Source organism: Arvicola amphibius, chromosome 17 (assembly GCF_903992535.2).
Source record: "Arvicola amphibius chromosome 17, mArvAmp1.2, whole genome shotgun sequence".
Lineage (NCBI taxonomy): Eukaryota > Metazoa > Chordata > Mammalia > Rodentia > Cricetidae > Arvicola > Arvicola amphibius.
The window spans coordinates 23,100,840-23,121,372 of record NC_052063.2 but is presented as its reverse complement, the minus strand read 5'-3'; the positions used below and the strand labels follow the sequence as shown (position 1 = coordinate 23,121,372).

At 37.8% G+C, this 20,533-nt stretch overlaps 1 protein-coding gene across 1 annotated transcript in view; it reads left to right on the top strand.

The window, feature by feature from the left end:
* Nav3 (neuron navigator 3) overlaps positions 1–20,533 on the top strand; it is a 583,384-nt gene that overhangs the window by 380,584 nt on the left and 182,267 nt on the right. Inside the window, exons 7-8 of the mRNA XM_038314956.1 lie at positions 2,861–2,929; positions 5,937–6,076. Coding sequence (XP_038170884.1) covers positions 2,861–2,929; positions 5,937–6,076 — 209 coding nt within the window. The remainder of the gene's footprint in view (positions 1–2,860; positions 2,930–5,936; positions 6,077–20,533) is intronic.

The window sequence follows — 20,533 nt, the reverse complement described above, 5'->3', positions numbered from 1 at the left end:
GCATGTGGTTGGTATAGGTCTAATAACAGGACTTAGACACTGATATCTGCAATGACTTAGAGGGAAAGGGAAAATCAATTCTGAGCACACATGAGTAAATCATGATCCTATAAATAAGAACGAATGAATAGAAGAAGTATATTGGAACTTTGGAGATGAATGAAGACAAACAGTAAGTTCATTGTCGTGGGTAAGCGTGAAGATTATGTAACTGGGCAAGTCCTTTAAATCCTTGATATGTATGTCGCAGTTTGAAGAAGTTAGTTCTGAACGTTTAGCTGGAATCTCAGTCAGAAGTAAAGAGGTATCGTTGAGGAAAGGGGACATAGTATCTGCAGAGAAAACGATGCCTTTAGGAGTTGAGGGATAGAGGTGTAATGAATATAAGAGAAACAGACAAAAGCAGCAGGTACACAGGTTGGGTTGCTGTGGCAGGGGATAGTGTAACAAACAGAGAACATGGATAATACCAAGAATTTAGAAAGCAGTAAAAATGAACAAAACACCAGAGTTGTTCAAGATAGTGACATCACACGTCTTAGCAATAGGTCATATTTATAATCTCAACCCTTAGGACATTGGCCATCAAGGATGATGGGTTAGAGTCTAACATAGCATGTTCCAGGCCAGTGTGAGCTGTGTAGTGTCATCGTGCCTCAGTAAACCAAGCAGAAAAAAAGCAAGAGATAAATTGAAGATACTAAATACCAAGGAATTGAATAAAGTAAGAGGTGTTGGTATAAAAATAGCATGCAACATATTCTTTCACAGCCAATAAGAAACATGGGCATAAAGCCAAACTGACTTTGGCTGAATCATTTAATAGCACAGGAATTTCCTATTGTCTTTTCCCAATTAAATACCCAGAATTATATTATTTCTTTAAAACTTATACATAGAAATGATGGGCTAGCCTTAGTTACCAGAAAACCCTTGTCTCGTATCATCTTCACTAATCTTGTCTATGTTTGGTGTGGGCAGTACAATAAAGGAAAGGTGTTCCTTTTACTGGAAGATTTACAAGTTAACCCTGAAAATCAAAAGAGATTTCCTCACCTTGCTTGCATTTAAAAATGTATTTGGATTTATTTAATTTCTATCTGATTGCATTGAAACAGTTTATTCTTTTTCATTTATTCTATGATATTGTTGACACCAAAGTAAGTAGCTTGGCCATTTGTCTCAGCTCGTGGTCTAGTTAAAATGTAGATTGTTTGGTATTCAAATTCCAATGTACCAAATAATGAATGTGAGAAACATGCACTCTGTTGACACAAAAACACCTTCCATATGATAATGTGTTCCCTCTACCCAAGGCTACAGAAGTCCACTCACATTCCCAGCACAGGCTGGTTCTGAAGAGTGGGAAATTTCCTAGAGAACAAAACAAGACCAGAAGAAAAGTTTCTCTTGCCTGAAATCCTCTCTGCTCAGCAACAGAGCAAACTGATCAATTGCCATAAGGTTCCAGTGACCCTTCTTGTTGATGCTAGCACCCCAGTGCTAGTCTAAAGTCCTCCTGACTACTAATGACTGTCATACACTCCACATGTGATCGTGTGGAGGTCTACTTCCCCTGGGAAGTGATTCTCCATGAAGTCTACTCTTGCCTACCCTGGGTGTGCCAATAGATATTCAAATCTATTGAGTGATTTTTTTTTTCTAAACACTATCTCTTTAACTATCTTTGTTTTGTTTTTTTTGAGGCAGGGTTTCTCTGTAGTTTTGAAGCCTGTTTTGGAACTAGCACTTGTAGATCAGGCTGTCCTCAAACTCACAGATATCTGCCTATCTCTGCCTCCCAAGTGCTGGGATAAAGGCATGTGCCACCACCGCCCAGCATCTCTTCAACTTTTAACAACACAGACATCAATTTAAGGTACTAATTTGCATTTTTGTGGATAAAGTGTTACTTTTCATAGCTTGAGTTAAGTAATGCTTTCTTTCTTTTAATTCTTTGAACAAACTATTCAATTTAAAAAAATGGTTGTGGTGATAGCAGGATGGATCAGTGGATAAAGTTTGTATGTTAGAAGACCTAAGTTCAGCTTCCTGATCCTAAAAGGAGGCAAGAGAGAACCAATCCCAGAATTACCTTCGGATATCTGATGTTACATGCATACTATGGCATGAATCAGCCTACACACACACACACACACACACACACACACACACACCACTATTCACACTAAAATAAATTTGTTGAATATAATTCAAGAATATTCAGGAATTATCAGATGTTTTAAGGATTTTTACTTTTTTACTTTTTTGCTAGAACTTAACTCTAAGTAATTTTCAACTCTGGTACACAGCTTTCTTTAAACAAAGTTGCTATATTGTAAACTCTTTTTAAATTGCACAGTGTTAGGTGTCAATAATAATGTATGTGTCATAAACTCGTTTTTAATAAATTGCTTTTCAAAATATTTGGTTTAAAAGAACAAATAAGAGTTGACAAAACTCTCTTTTCAAACTTATCTTGTGACTATTCTGGAGAAAGGAATCTTATGAATAAAACAGTAGTCTATCTAATGTTTTCACAGTCAGATGAAGGTTAAGGTTTTATTAGATAAAATAATAGTATTAAATATCTATGATTTATAACATCTCACATAACTTGGAAGTCAGCAATGAGGCCCTTTTTTGCTACAAGAGGTGTGCCACATTATTTCATAGGGCATTCACAATCAAAGCTCATGGCCTATGTGTTGCATTACCATGGTATTCTTATATATATATATATTTGTTTCTGTGTGTTTCAATTGCATTTCATTGACTCATAACATTCTTATAAGTTTGCACTTTCTTTCCATGGTCAAAGAATCCCTTTAATTCCATTTCTCTGTTTCTCCTCATACAGTCTGACAGCCAGATATGCAGCTCAGTGTAATCACAGTGGAATTGCAACCAGTCAGAAAAAACCTACTAGGTCAGTTCACGTCTCTAATCTCTTGTTTGTTAGTGCTATTCAAGTAAATGCCAGTGATATGCTGTCCGATCACTTTCCATTGTCCAAAGCAGTACCCACTTCTAAGAGTACTAAGTTCTGAGTACTCAGTCTCCCCCGTGGATATGGAGACTCTGGGATGAGTATGTTACGTGATTAAAAGGGTTTGAAGGTCTGGCTTTGATTGAGATTTAGTGATGTACAGTAGTTATGTGATGGGCAAAGGCTGTGTCCTAGACTTAGAGTATGCAAGGGAAAAATGACCTTGAAAGCACTTTGACCCATTCAAGGTCTCATAATCTGAAAATTACACAGCCAGATTTTTAGCTATTTTGAAATAAGCACGTGGGACTTACTATACACTCTAACAGCAGAACTGGGTTGATGATTTTTGTGGGGAAATTAACTTAAGACGATATTCTATATATAATAACAAATTTACGCTTTGATAACATATGGATTTAAAGATCAATATATATTCATGCTTTTTGCAAAACATTGATTTGTAAAGTATTTGGAGGGCCTTATTTTTGTTCATGTTACCGATAAAGGAGTGATGGTAGTTCACGTCAGTTGGATGAAGTCAAAGCAAAAGTTTGCACCCTGATGTGTGCTGCTATGTGCATTCTCCTTTCTTACGAGCTGTCAAGTGGTGATTTGTCAGTCATTGCTTCAGCCATGGATCAAGGTGTCCAGGGCTTCACCATGAGGGCTACTTCTGATGGCTCAATGACATTAGTGCCTTGCTTTAATTTTTTTAACGTAAATTTCCACAGTAGTAAGAACTTATTCTGGAGTGAAGCATGTTTAAAATTGTTTAGTTAAAATGACAACAGATGACATCAATGACATCTGTGAGGACAGTGACACCCATGAGCAGTAAGCACCTTTGGGACTCCTGTAAGGATGTGGACCTACAAGACATACCCTAAGCACTTTGTCCTAAAGGAACTTTCCTGTGTCACACACTGTCTTTCTCTCTCTTTTTTCCTCCATCTCATTTCCCTTTTTACTGCTTTGATGAATGATGTGGAGGCTCTGGCTGCCAGTCAAATTAGGGTAATGAGAAGAGCAAATGTATCTTTTAATTTTCTTTAATTTGTTCTTCTGAGGACTGAAGATCACTTAACTTCATGGGTCACAGTAAAGATTAAAATGCATCTTAATTGCTTTCTAGAAGTAGATCAAGTTTCATTGCAAACAGGGCAAGTTTGAGGACACACTGTTTACACATGAGCATGGAATGAATTTCAAAGTCTATGGCTATGTTTTCAGAAATTGCTCTCATATTTATTGGGATTGGGACATTTGGCCCAATTAATTATTTGACTTCTTCCTGTGGAGAGTCATCACTGGGGCTGTAAATTCCTAGGGTCTATAGTTATGATGTTGTAGCTACAACCCCTTGTATAGCTATTTGGGAAAAAATAAAAAAGCTGAAGTCATTTGGGAAAGATTCTAATCTTGTATTTGACACAACCTCAAACTATTAGAATAGTTGCAGAGACTGTTTATTAGCCAGATGTGTTTAAACACGTTAAGCACTAAAGTGCGGTCAGAAATTGGAAACTCTTAAGAGCCTCTAACATCAGTGCAGTTTTTGTGTTTGTATTTTCCTGGTGTTCATTGCATCTTGAAGTTCTACTACTATAAAAAGCTTTTATTTGGGGAGGGGTTGCTTTCCCAAAGTTGGTAGAACAGTAGAGATGTGCTGAAATCTGCTGTTCTAAGTAGACAAGCAATTTGGACATATAGCAGTTATAAAAAAATTTTTTTTTAATTTTAAAAGAAGAGCTGTGGAAAGATCAGCACTGTTTCTTAGGAAAGACTGATCCATGTTCTTTTCAAAACAGGAATTTTCAGAGCAGTATACAAGCTCATCCACACGGTGGCAGCAGAGGCCCACAATGCAATGTCCATGGCATGTCTCAAAACTGTCAATGCTAGCTCGCATTTAAGTTCTAGGTTTTAGGGCATGTGGGCTGAGCTTATGATACATATGCAAAATGCAATAGTAATGTAAACTAAAAATTGGGTATAGTCCATGAAATGATGGAGAAGTATAATTTTAAAGAAAAAAATAGTAAAATGTAAACTGATCCGAACTGAAACTTGATGATAGTCTTAATGCAATAGTGTCAGGTGACGGGCATCTGTCCAGCTGCTCTGGTGATGAGAGAGAGGGCATGAGTTTCCACCTGACTCGTTCTTCGTATACAAAAAGCACGGAGACTGCCTTCACTCTTGGGATATTTCAGCTCTCATTGTACTCACAGTGGTTTTCTTCCTTCGAGGTTGGTTAGCATCCTGTTTTGCCCTGTGCAAAGCGGTGGGCTCATGTGAATAATCACCAAACAATTTGTCTCAGTCCCCTTCTTCACAAGACAGTGAAACATTTTTCTGAGGCAGCCCAGCTGTGTATGACGTAATCGCGACCTTGGTCCTCGCATGGTGTTTTAATGTCGCTTAGAAGCTTAAGCTTAGCTAGTCAAAATAGCATTGCTATTTGCCTTTTGTTCGATGATTTGTTCTTGCTGTTAAATTTCAAGGCTTATGGAAAGCTGCATTAGCTAGAACTATGTTCCATACACGGAAAGGGGAAATTTTAGCAACTGCAAATAGCTGGGTATGGTCTAGGAATTCTATGAGGTTAAAGCCAGTGTTGCTCTTCTCATATAATTTTATGGTATATTTAACATAAACTTTTATTCATCTGAGTAAGGATTTTTTTTATGATTAAAGGCCACTTTGTTTTAATTTTCTTATCTTTAGAGGCAAGCTTATTGAGAAGTAAACCCAACTTTTCCTCCCAGTCTCTTACTTGGTGTCCAGCTGTTTGTCCCCTTAACCCATCATTTTCTGCTAAGTAGGTTGTAGACGATCCCGTACTGTGGGTTTCCCACCAACTCCTCCTTGCTCATACTTCCCTTCTCCTTATTTTTTTGAAGTGTACAATAATGATGTAATTTTTTTTCTCATGCTATTTCAGGCTTCCAGGGCCCTCTAGGGTGCCAGCTGCAAGCAGCAGCAACAAGGCTCCAGGAGCCTCCAACCTGAATAGGAGAAGCCAGAGCTTTAACAGCATTGACAAAAACAAGCCTCCAAATTATACAAATGGAAATGAGAAAGGTAAGCGTGCACCTGTCACATCAGCCTTGTCCGAGTCTAATGTATGCTTTGTGAATTGACACAGGACTGTTGAGAGCTGAACACTGGGGCAGCTTGGCATGGGAATCTTATACGAGAAGTTTCCTAATCCCTGCCATCATGAATTGTGGCTTCCTCCTGGTCCTTTCTATTCTGCAGAACATTTCAAGGAAATGAGTTCATGTATTTTTTAAAGTAGATTGTTAATTAAAGAGCCAAGCATAAAATCTGTTTCACAAAAGAGTTGGTTACCCCAAATGTATATACTTAGAGTTTTCTTATGCCTTTCATGTTTTATGAAAATTTATTCTGAAATCAAAAGGCTATCTTAAACCTATTTAAATCCTTGTGTCAGTTAATCCTTATGTCACTGACAAAATGTGGACAGTAAGGTGTATGCATTAAAAGCTGAGATGCAGTGAATAGGCTCTGGGAGTATATACCTGTAATTCCTGTACTCAGGAGACTAAGGTAGGAAGGTTACTGCAAATTTGAGGCCAATGTGGGCTGTGTAGTAAGTCCCCAAAATAGGCAAGATAACAGCATATGTGAGCATTTCAAAAAAAGTAGGAACAATAGTCGATATATGTTTGTGATAAGTGTTTGTCTTTGAATGATTTCTTTATTTTTATTTTATATGCTTTGGTGTTTTGCCTGTATATCTGTGTGAGGCTGTCAAATCCTCTGGAATTGGAGTTACATACAGTTGAGAGTTGCTATGTGGGTGCTAGGAATTGAACCTGGGTCCTCTGGAAGAGCAGCCAGTGTTCTTAAACACTGGGTCATCTCTCCATCCACTAGTGTCTATCTTTGAAAGCAGAAGGAATTTGGAAACATTATGATATCATCTTTTCCAAAGAATCAAATTCCCAAATTTATATTCTTAAAATATTACTTACTAGAAACATAAAATCACAGAAGGTATAGGTAAAAAGGGCACAAATATATATGTGAATAGTAGATTATAAATGCTCTATGGGCCACACAGTTCTCTATGATATGCAAAGTGTGTATTTTTAAAGGTGCTGACTTGGAACCTGTCCTATTTGCAACAGGGCTCAATAGAATGGATGTGCATCTATTCCTGAATCCTAAGAAAATCAAAAAGCCATCCTTTGCAAATACTGTGACTATTATAACACTATTTCCACATCAGTGAAATGTCCTATTTCTCTTTGTCATACCCTACTCAATGCAGGGTAGACTATGAAATTAAGAAGTGATTCATATGTTTCGTCAGGAACACTATGGAAAGCTGAGTATGAATGGCTAAACCAAGCATGGGTTATTTTGTACAGGTTAGATAATTACCACTTGTGTCAATAGGGAATTAGGCAGCATTCTCTTGGTCAGACATAAATTAACAGATTCAACCTTGAACGAGAAACTGTTTTGTGAGGATCTTTCCTTTGGACTAAGGCAAATTTTGGAGTATTGTAATCCCTGGATGGCAAAGCAGTGTGTCTTAATACCTAAAATGCCTCCCACTTTTGAGCCCAGTGGTGGGAAGGGGAGAGGAAATACTGTATACATTTTGAAGTCTGAAGCTTTAAAATTTAATAATAAAGTCTCCGTTTGTCTGCAAGTGATTGAGCATTCACTGATTCTTAATGACCAGGTACGTTTAAAGTTTTAACAAAAAAGCTATTGCTGGTATATTTGTGAGTGCCACTGGATTTCATAATATTCTAAAATCAACTTGCTTTCCACCTGCCTGGTTGGCAGCTTTATCCGTACATGATTCCAATGAACATTTAAAACAAGGAAGAAACATTCTCTTCAGTCATCAAAAAAAGAGTTTCAATTATTTCTTATAATGTTTAATACCACACATACGCCTACTTTTCAAGCCCAAGTTTGGTTTCTCTTCTTTGATAGGCTCAGTGATTTTGAGCATTCTATTTTTCCTTTCACTTAAATAAAAATATACCCTTAAACCTTTTACCTTCTTGGGAAGACAGCAAATGGGAAATGGGCATTTCTGGTTGAAAATAAACACGTCCCTTGTTCTGTGACTTTAGAAAGTGTTCTCTAATTTCAAACAAGTTCTACAAGTATATGCTATACAATTTCTAGAGGAGGCTAACAAACTTAGGTGTGTTGAACAAAGTACCACTGCTTATTTAAAATTCTCATGCTGCCTTTTATGCACATATATGTTTGTATATATGTGTATATACATACATATTGCTCCACATGTATTATATTAGTTTCCACACATACATATCTGATACTAAAAGAGAGATTTAGAAGTGATCTAAATATTTTGATAAGGTGATGAAATGAAGTGTCTATATTTGTTATTTCAAAGTCTTTATTTCTAGTATCTCAAAGTACACCCCAAAGATGGACAAGCACCCACGTTTTTCCAGAGATGCTCAGCTTCTCATGTATGTCTAGAAATTTAACATTGTATATAGCAATATTTCTAAGTACCACAAGATGGAGACAGATACAATGCAATATGTGGTCTTGATCACTTAATAGAGAAAGCAAAATGTGTAAAGACATAGTGAATTAACATTTAGCACTTTAAATAAAGCTACCTGAAATTTTCAAAACATTTTGAAGAGTATGTCACTTATCCCCTTTGGGTTAAGAAGTTGTAGGAGAGGGATGTGTAATTGATAATCCGGATAATGAGGCAGTATGAAGGCTGTACTTTGCAGATCCTTTTTGCAGATTTGTAGACTTTTATCACACATATGTGGGCATTAAGTGTCAATACACTGACAATAAGTTTAGATAAACTCACATGGTAGAAAACAGTTTTACATGTACAGTGCACTTGCTGTTAGAATTATTTGAGTCATTGGATGCAGTGCCATTTCAATTGTAATATTACACTGAGACAAATTATAACCCATTCTGTGTCCAAGCAAGTACTGCAAGCTTTAATTTGAGACGGTTAGTTTAAATGTTTGCTGTAAGGATTTTGAAGTATTTACAAGTCTCCATTACTTTTCTATTGCTGTGGATACCATGACCAAGCCAGCTTACTGGTAGTAAAAAGTTTCAGAAGGCAAAAGTCCAAGGCCATCATGAAAGGGAGCATGGCATCAGCAGACAGGCAGATGTGGTGCAGAAGCAGTAGCTGAGCTCTGCAAACAGAGACAATGACAACAAAAAGGCCAACCAAGAAACAAAAGAGCTAATTGGGAATGGCCTGTGTTTTTGAAACCTCAAAACTTACTCCCAGTGACACACCTTCTTCAACAAGGCCACACCTCCTAATCCTTCTCAAACAGTTCTACCAGCTTGGTACCAAGCATTCAAATATATGAGCCTATGGAGGCCATTCTCCTTTAAACGACCATATTAGAAGATATATAAATATTTAAAATTATTTGCATTGTTTATTTTTGCTAAAAAATTGATTCTGATCTCATACAATACATCCCAACCATTCCTTCCTTCTATTCCTTCCATTCTCCACCCACATACACACACATCCCCTCTTTACAGATCAATTCCCCATCTGTCTTAAATAGAGTTTCTATTGTTGTGAAATGATACCATGATTCATGACAATTCAATGGAAAACATTTAATTGTGTGGCTTACAATTCAGAAGTTTAGTTCATTATCATCATGGAGGGACATGGTAGCATGCAGGCAGACATGGTGCTGGAGAAAGATAGCTGGGCTTTCTACATCTTGCACAGGAAACAGGAAGTGGTCTGAATCACTGAGCATGGCTTGAGCATATATGAAACATCAAAGTCTGCCTCCACAGTGACACACTTCCTCCAACAAGACCACACCTCTTAATAGGGCCACTCCCTATGAATTTATAGGGACCAAGTATATTCAAACTACCACATTCCACTCCCTATCCCATAAACTCATAATCATATCATAATGCAAAATGCGTGTAGTCCAGCTTTGAAATCCCTATAGTTTATTACAGCCTGAAATGTTTTAAAGTTCAAAGTCTCTTCTGAGATTCATGCAGTCTTTTAACTGTAACCCCCAAATAAAAATCAAAAACAGATTGCTTACTTCCAGTATATAATAGCACAGGATATACATTACCATTCTAAAATGTAGGGAAGGGAACATATAGGGAAATACTGGACCAAAGCAAGACAAAAACCAGCTGGGTAAACTCCAAACTCTGCATTTCCACGTCTGATGTCAAAATGCTCTTCACTTCTCCAACTCTTTTCAGCGTTGTTGACTGCAACACACTTCTTTCTCTTGGGCTGATTCCACTCCCTGTTAGCAGCTCTTCTTTGCAGGATTCTCACAATTCAGGCATCTCTATCATCTTGGGGCATCCAAGGCAATTTAGGCTTCTACTTCACAACTTCACACAGTGACCTCTCTGGTCCATAGAAACACCCCGACATGTGCCTGGCCTCAGCATCTTTCCTTAGTTTCAGAGGACTGTTACATAACCCCATTTTTCTGTCCTGGACTCTAAAGCCAGAACCATGTGGCTGAAGCTGACAAGTACTACTGCTTTCTGGGGTTGGAACATGGCCACCCAATTCAATTACATCTTTACCAGCTTTCTGTTTTCAAATGTTTCCTTTACTGCCTAAGCTTCCCTGAAGTTGGATCTTTAGTTGAGGTTGGCCTTGCACTCAGAGATATTTCAATTATATCTTCCCCAGTTTCCTGTTATTAGTTACCTTCACTGCCTAAGTTTGGTTGTTTCAGAACTTGCTCTGTAGACCAGGCTGGCTTCAAACTTAGAGATCCACCAGCCTCTGCCTCTGGAATGTTGAGATTAAAGGTGTGCACCACCATATGCACCTCTAAGCTTTTCTTTCATTCCTTTTCACAAGTTGGAACCTTAGCTAAGTGGATTGTGCCCTGAGGTCACCACCTCCTTTATTCCAGTTTTTAATCTATTTATCTCTTTGAACACAGAGCTTAGTTCCATTCTACTTCCTGGTGCTCCTTTTCTCCTAAAATTTTATATTTTCTATTTTAATTTGCTCTGCTTGCTCCTTTCATTATAATTCTTCATTAGAGTTACCACTCACAGCCATATATCAGAAGCTATGTTGGACTGTTTTGAAATTTCCTCTGTCAATGGAAAGAATTCAAAACTCTTCACTTCAGTCTCAGGCACACACATTTATTTATTTATTTATTTATTTATTTATTTATTTATTTATTTATTTTTTACCAAAAGAGCACAAGAAAGATCTCTAGACAGCATACTAAAATTCTTCTCCTCTGAAACATTTTGAAATAACTCTTAGCTCTCTGTCTTCCAAGCTCCTACTAGGCCACGAAGCAGAAGTTCAAGCACTCTACTGCTTTCCTAACCCAAACTGCCAAAGTCCATATTATTCCAAACGAAAACATGGTCTGGCCTATCAGTAATACCCCAGTCCCTGGTACCAATTTCTGTCTTAATTAGGGTTTCTATTGTATGAAGAGACACCTTGACCATAGCAACTCTTATAAAGGAGTTTGGAAGACATTTGAATCACTGGGTATAGCTTGAACACATATGAGATCTCAAAGTGTTCCTCCACAGTGACACATTTTCTCCAGCTAGGCCACACCTACTCCCACAAGGCCACACCTCTTAATAGTGTCACTCCCTATGAACTTATGGTGACCAATTACATTCAAATTGCCACACCCTCAATTTCTTTTTCAGAAAAGAGCAGACCTTCAAGAAACAGCAGACAAATAGGACATTCAAAAATAAATTTAAAAATGCTCATCATCTAGTAAATTGTTCTTTGTCACAAAATAGTTTCTGATCTTGAGTATGACCAAGAAAGGTGATAATTATCATTATAAAAATTTCCAAAAGTTGTAATTTTCTCGTGAGAGAATTCTGGGTATATTATTTGATTGTTATAAATATGATGGTTCTTTCTTTTTAGCTATTAGAATTTGGAATGTTTAACTTGAATACTTCAAAATGTTTCATTTAGTACTTAAATTGAGTTTACTAATTTAAAGTAATTGTTAGTTAAGCAGGATGAACAAAATGTTGAGAGTTATTGCTCAGAGGTAGCTTGAGAGGCTGGATTTATTTTATTATTCTATGAATACTTAGGAAAATCTATTTTTAGGGCCAAGTGTATATATAGTTCAGTAATAGAGCCTGGCATGGCTGAAACCTATGGTTGCCTCCCAATTCTTCAAGCTTACAGTATCTCAGAAAGAGAGAAAAAGAGAGGGGGGGGTTGTTTGAAGAATTAACCAAATTAAAAATTCAGAAATCTCTAAAATTTGTAAATTGCAAAAAGGATTTATGTATGAGATCAATTTTACTTTCATATTGAAGAAAACCAAGCTGTTTCAAGCACAACAGTGTTAGTTGGTATGATTGGAGGTAGAAGGTTACAGGGCGATTTCCAAAAGCCTTGACATCAAATGGAATCACCAGAGATGCATCAACTTCACTTCAGTACCTAATACCATCTCAATACTAAGCATCTCCCCAAAACAGGTGTGCTCATTTTAGCAGACGAATTAAAATATAAGTGCACATTGTCATAAATCATTTCTTGTAGAGACAGCTGTGATAGAAATGTTAGAGGAGAATGGAATGCCTTCTCACTGTTCCGTGGAAGTGGGAGGTAGGAACACATTTCTCAGAATGCATCGAGAAATTAAAAGAGCATCTTTTGTTAGGCTTTTCAGACTCACCTTCACTTCCTCCTCCTGATCACCAGCCATTCAAACGCTGACAATGAAGAATGCAGGCGATATTAGCATTGATCAGAGCCCGTGCCCTCTGAAGAAAGCTCTAGACAGATGTGTCCTCTGGAAAAAAAGCACACCTGATGACTAGGAATTGGAGCTTGAGAAAACCATGCTGTGACTCATTTGGGCACACATTTTATGTGTTTCAAGAAACATCAATAGATTAGTTTTGTTTTACAAAGTATGTGCAATGTATTTGAGAGGGAATACTAAACATCCCAGTTATTGTAAATGTGAATTCTCCTGTTTCATTTGTGACCCAGTTGTGAGCTACCTTTTAGAGTCCCGAGTTACTAAACTTGGGTTGCCTGACACCGTTCCTTAGAGATGTGCTTTTCCATGTTGCTAAGGAACATACCTCAGTACTCTGGGGGACACTACTACCATCTCCCTATCTCTCTCAAATGGTTCTTACCCTGAACATGTACCATTAAGGAAGAGAACAGCATCAAGCACTCTCTAATGTGAGCCTTTTTTTCTTTTATTTATACCCAACCTGGAACTAGCAGGATTGATGCCAAAGATCTAGCAACATTTTGACTCAGTTTGTAAGCCATTACAGTTCATGTGAGTTTTGTATTAGCTACTGAATTTCAGATGCTTACTGTTAGCTAAACATAAGATATTCCATTCTTCAACACATTTTTTTTCTGGCTCTTTTGTTACATAATTCTTTTTAAATAGCTGTAGGGAACTAAAGTGCTGTTCTTTTTTTCTCTTAGATAATGTATATGTTTAAAGATTTATTTATTTGTATTGTATGTGTGTGTGTGTTTGCCTACATGTATGTATACACATCACATGCATGCCTTGTTCCTATGGAAGTCAGAAGGTGTTGGAAATCCTGGGACTGGAATTACAGATAACTATGAGCAGTCGTGGAGTCAGGGAACCTAACGTGGATCCTTTACAAGACCAGCCTCACTGCCTATGTTTATTATTTTTAATTACTGATAATTGTATTGTGCTTACCACGACTCTTTGATTATCCAAATAAAAGGTAGCAATACCATAGTTTCTGAAATCTAAGAAGTTTTCAACTCTTAGCCCACTATCAGTACAAGAAAGGTACTATCACTAAGTAATATTCGTGAAATATTTTGCTGGTTTGTATGTGTACAGTGAGGGGTTTCATTTATTACTGAAGATAATAAAAGCTAGTTCATGAATAGAAACAGTCCCAAATATCACACCCTTTCACAAAGCAGCTCTCTAACTTTGCAAACAGTACAGGAAAGTATATGCAGAGAGGACATTGTCTCCACAATTGCATCCTAGGTTTCTGTTGAGTCATTATAAAACTGATGACTGGAACATTTCACAAGCAATTACCTTCTCAAGGTTACATGCTGTGACACAGTAGAGGCAAGAGAAGACATTGACATCTGGGCCATCCTTTATGACTTTTCACATTCCTCAAAGGTGTCTTGGTGTGTTATTGAGAAACAGATTGGTATTTTATATACTGATTATTTCCAATCTTGTTACAACCTATAACTCTTTTGTTTCTTTCCTTCCGCAAGAATTATTGTGCTTAGGATGTCCTGTATCCAAGGCTATCGGTATTATCCAACTCTCTGCCTGCTCTGCAGAGAACACTTTTCAATGAATGCTGACACTGTTATTGTCATTATCACATTATATATTTCTTAGTTAAAGGTTTATTTTTCGTGAGCCTCTGCATCTGTTTCCATCAGCTACTGGATTAAGGATCTCTGGCAACAACTGGGGTTACAGAAGATGGTCAGTTTAGGCTGCCTATCCAATATTGCTATGAATCTTAGCTGACCTAATCGTTTGTATATCTGTGGGAATTTCCATTGTACTGGGTTTCTTTCTGACCCCAAAATCCGCCCATAAGAAGACATCACTTTCAGTTCTCTCCCCCTCGGTCCATCCTCCAAACTGATCCCTCATGTTCCCATTTCTGCTCTCCCTGCTCACGACCAACCCAAGAAATCTCTCGTACTTGTGTTTTCTACAGAAATCCATGCATTCCACTTTGGGTCCTACTCGTTACTCAGCGTGTCTGGGACTGTGAACTGTTTAGCCTGGGCATCCTTTCCTTTACAGCTAATGTCCACTTACTAGAAGTACAGACCATGTTTGTCTTTTTGGGTCTGGTTTACCTCACTCAAGATGAGTTTTTTTCTAGTTCCATATATTTATCTTCAAATTTCCTGATATCAGTGCTATTAAGGGTTAAATAATACTCCATTGTGTAAATGGACCATATTATCTTTATCTGTTCTTTGGTTGAGGGGCATGTAGGTTGTTTTCAGGTTCTGGTTATTATAAATAATGCTGTTCTCAACATAGTTGAACAAATTATGGTTAAGCATCTTTTGAGTATATGTACAAAATCAGTATAGCTGATATATTTTGATGTCTAATTTCTTGAGTTTTTATATAGTTTGAGGACCAGCCCTCTAATAGATGTGAGGATGGTAAAAAACCTTTTCCCATTCTATAGGCTGCCATTTTGTCTTATTGACAGTGTCCTAGCTTTTCATTTCATGAGATCCCACTTATTAATTGTCGGTCTCAGTTTCTCTTCTACTGGTGTTCTATTCAGGAAGTTGTCACCTATGCCAACTCAAGGCTATTTCCCACTTTCTCTTCTGTAACAGTGTATCTAGATTTATGTTGAGGTCTTTGACCCACTTGGACTTGAGTTTTGTGTAGAGTTATAGATATGGATCTATTTGCGTTCTTTACTGGTCAACATCCAATTATGTCAGCACCATTTATTGAAGATACTTTTTTCCCTATTGTATAATTTTGGCTTTTTGTTTTGTTCAAAATCAGGTGTTCACAGGTGTGTGCATTTATGTTGGGGTCTTTGATTTTGTTCCATTCATCTCCCAAGCATAGGAAATCCTGTTGAAGAGAGGGAGAAAAAACTATACCCGCCAAAGACTGGGGTCAAGGTCATCACAAGGGAACCCACAGAAACAACTAACCTAGGCTCATAGAAACTCACAGAATCTGAGCCCACAGCTAGGGAGCCTACAATGAACCAACCTAGACCCCCTGTATGTTACAGTTGTGTAGCTTGTTCTACTGGTCTACTGTGGGACCCCTAGCAGTGTGAGCAGGGCCTGTTCCTAACACTTTGGCTGGCTTTTGGCAACCTATCCCCTTAATACAAGGGGAGGAACTTAGTACTGTCTTAACTTGATATGGTATGCTGTGTTGACACCCATGGGAGGTCTGCCCCTTTCTGAACAGAAACAGAGCAGAAGTGAATTGGGGGTTTGTGTGACAGTAAAGGAGGGGAAGGAATGGGAGTAGAAGAGAAAGGGGACACTGTGGTCAGCATATAAAATAAATGAATAAACTTTTTTAAAAAGCTAGTTTTCTTCTCTTTAAGACACTGAGCATTGAAAAATAGATGTACAAATTCAGGATATTTTCTGTGTTGCTTATGAAGCTGGTAGCACCATCAGCTATTGTATCTAAGCTCTAAAACCCTGAAGTTATCAGTGACCCCATTCCTCATCTTCCTGTGTCTGTTGCAGTCACCATATGTACGTCAATGTATTCACTTTAGGAGTAGATTGGAATTGCATCTGAATTGCTGACAGTGTCGCTTGCCAGGTGAGGAAGCCAAACATTGACTGAGGAAGTTGAGACGTATTTCTAAGCCTGAATGAAGAGATATATTTTCACATTATCTCTGAGGAATATGTGTGAGCAGGCTGTGAAAGGAAATAGAGAAGTGCACTGGGCAGAGTCTTTTATGTTATTCATATTTAAATTCTGCTCAGTGAGGAAGAAGACAAACAGAATTCAATACCCATTTAGCTTCTCCATGGTAAGAAATACTGTCAGAATTTAAATCCTTCAAGTATTGGAGTCGGATAAATCTGCTTCAGTGTTTTAGAGTTTTCTGAGTCTTGCTATGTGTGTTATTGGAAACCAGTTGCTTTCTCTCATGAAGCTCTCATTTTTTTATTTCTGGCAAAGGAATTTTTGCATGTAGGGGTGATTATTATGAGATTTAATATGATACTGTGGACAAAAATCTCCCAACATGCTTTGAACAATTCATTGAGAACCCCTAGTTAGTGGTTATGGTAGAGTTGGTTGGTATCTAGATGGAAGAAGAGGAAGATTAATAGAAAATTGTTATTTGGAGACCAGAGATAACAGGTTATCACCATAAACAAAGAGAGACCGTGAAGATGCAAGGCACGGTCACACTGTTTGAATACCTTTACATTTGCATATGCGGCATCTGTTCTTTTTTTTCTATGAAAAGATTTATTTTGAGTGAGAAATTGACTTGATCAACCTTCAGAACCAAGTTATTGGATGCAGGATGCTTAATACTGAAGATGTGACTGACAGATCCTAAGGTTCCCACCTTACCTGTTCTGTAGAAGGTACTGATGCTTGTTATGCCCAGATCACAAAGTTCCCCCCAAACCAACTAAGAGACCGAGTCTTGTATGTAAAAGCAAAGAACCTTTCTTCTTACACAAGTTTACAAACTTGGTCTCTCTGTGTGTCCAATGTATTGGAGTCATCAGAGAGCCTGGAGCTCAGTTAGAGTTGGGTTTTTGTAGTAGCAAGGGTGGGGGTGAGGGATTTCTAAGGTTAGGGACCCCTGATTGGCTAACATTTGTCTAGGGCTCTCCTGGTGAAAAGCGATGGGTGTGTGCTGGCAGGTGATTCTAACTACAATGGTTGGAATGTTAGGAATTTCCTTTGGATGGTCTGTTTCTGGGTGGTGCCTGGGTAGTCTCAATTTATGGTCTTTCCTGCAAGCAGGTATTGCCTTAGGGAAAATTACTGAAACCCAGGCCTTTATTGAGCTTGTCATGACTGTGTCCCACAATGCTGCCATTTCAGTGGCTGTTGCTATACACGCTATCATGAGGAGTCCAGGGAGTTCTCTTCATCCGGACAACTTTCTGACACTGAGTGACCTGACACTGCGGTTTGTCCTGTTAAAGAAATCTGAGGCTCCTTATTTCTGCTATAAAAGGACAAACTTGGGATAGATTTACAGACAGGCAAGGAAACCTGTCTTAGACGAGTGTACTCAGCTGAAGCTGATGTTACAGCTGTTGCTATGACCATTAGTGTGTTGTATGTGAGTGCCATAATGTTGAGTCCCACACCTCTCATTCTGGGTGGAGCCATGTTGTACTTCCTCTTCTGTACTTGAACTTCCGTGGTCTATTGAGTTAATGCCCTCAGCTTGTTTTCTAAGTAAAGAGCATCATTAGTCTTCCTGTCTGCCACTGCCAGTCATTTCCACAGCATCCTGCCTCAATCCTTCCCACCATTCTTATCCTCCCCACAGTGCCTGATTCTCGCAGTCAGGATGTTTTTGATTTGTTAATGAGGTTGCAAATAGACAGTAGACTGGACCGATTTTGTGCCTCAAATGAGGAGAAAAGAGATTTTAGACATCTTCATATGCTTGATTTTTCCTTAGTTATTCATCACCACAAACTGCTCAATACCCTGATGAGCTCAGACCTGAACAAGGTTCTCAAACATCAAAGAACCAAAAATATGAGTACGGCATAATTATGAAACATTGATTAGTGTAGCCAGCATGGACGATATCATACTAGGAAACAAGGTCAAAGAATGAAGTCAGCTGTCTACTCCAAACACTGCCTGTGACCTGTAGCAATTACAGTATCTGATAGCTTGTTAGATTTGCCGACTGGAAGAAATGCCAAATCATAGCAGTAAGATCATAGCATAACACACGCAGTAAGATCCCCAGATAGCACATGATCGCATTAAACTATACAGCCCCCTGTGCTCCAAACACCAAGCATTCAAAGAAAGCCAATTGCAGAGTCACACAGGGCAGGAACTCTTGTTTGGTGCAAACTGATGAAGGAGTTACTTAGACTCCAATGAGTTTAATGAGCTAGAAAAATAAGCCCTTCCCACCTCAAAGGGTTGTTATGAAATAATGAAGTTAAGGAATCTTCAGTAGGCTTATGTATGGAATGGTTAGGTTAGCAATGTTAACATTATTTTCCTTATAGAATGGGCAATGGCGCTAATCTGTTTTGATGCTAATATGAAGAGTTTGGTGAAGTAATGGCCCTCTGAGTTGTATTCCCCACAAAACATGCTTAAATTTTGTGTGACTGCATTTTTTACAAACATATGTCCTCATATATGCATATAAATCTTTATAGGTGGAAAACATGTATACTTCCTTAAAGAAATTTCGTGAATACTCCTCTGCCTTCAGCAATTATATCCCTCCCCCATGTCATCTGTCCTGACTTTATTAGGCAGCCCTGTGTGATCTCAGGCAACTCTCATCATTTCTACCATATCTTCCTTATATCCTTTTCTTTCGATGTCTAAAATATGTCAGCATCCAGTGACATGCATCTTACAGCTCTTTTCTTTATTCTAACAGGATTGTATCGTGTCTGAGTGCCTTCAATCCAGAAGCCACTCAGTAAATACTAACAGATGATATGCTTAGACTAGGTTCTTTAGATAGAGGGAATTAAATCAAATTGATTAGTATTTTCAGAAAAAAAAGAAGAATAGTATGACAGTAATTTCTTAAAATTGGTAAACATGTAAATTTATGCTGAGAACCAGGAACTGGAGGGTCCCTGGGGGATCTGAAAAGTGAGGATGATAATAAATACCCACATCTCAGGATTATCATAAATCGAAGGAGAAATAGATTTTGACGTTTGGGAGATGTCTCAGTATCTATTAGCACACAACACGCAGTTCCATAGACCTGAATTTAGATTTCAGAATCCATGTAGTGAGTGCATTGCAATAGCCCACATCTATAATCTTAGCATTTCTACAGCTAGAAAAAAAAAAAGAAAGAAGGAGGCAGAGACAAGAAAGCCACATAGAAGTCACAGCCTGGCTACCCTAGAGGACACTACGGAGAAGTAGAAACACTAAGAAAGACCCTGTCTCAGACCAAATTAAAAGATGAGAGAGCAACTCCAAAAGATACCTGTGTGTATGTATTTGTGCACATGTGTACACACACATGTACAAAGATTAAAATAATAGAGATATATCCTTAAATTGTTTGCCCTAATCAGTACAGGCTTCACATACACAAGATCCTGTGTTCAATCTACCACAGAAAGACAGACAGATAGACATACATACATGCTCACTCATACACACACACACACACACACACACACACACAAAGATTAAAATAATAGAAATGTATCCTTAAATTGTTTTCCCTTATATATACAGGCTTAACATACACAAGATCCTGTTTTCAGTCTTAGTACCACAGACATTGAGACAGACAGACAGACACACACACACACATACACACCACAAAATATAACTTTAGTGGTAATTTTTGTTAATAGATACAGTTAATTAAAAGGCTACATCATCATTTATATGTAGTCATATAACAAGGAGCGAATATCTTTATAACTTTAAAAATTCTCCATTTCATAAGCAATGTGGAATATTCATTTATTAGATTGAGCTGTAGTGGTTGGATAACAAAGAGTTTCATAAAGGAAGGATGTTGTTTTATTTATCTTCAAATATACAAATACTCAGCACTAATAACTTCCATTTGGTAAGAGTAACTGGAGTATGTGTTTAATTTTCTTCCTGAAACTGATACTTTCCAAACAAAGAAAATTGTATCACAGAAGTAATGAAAAATGCATAATATGTTGGCTTTTCAGTTCAGAATAAATATGTGTCTACAGTTAAGAAATAAGTGGGCCTGGAGAGATGGCTAAGTGGTCCAGAG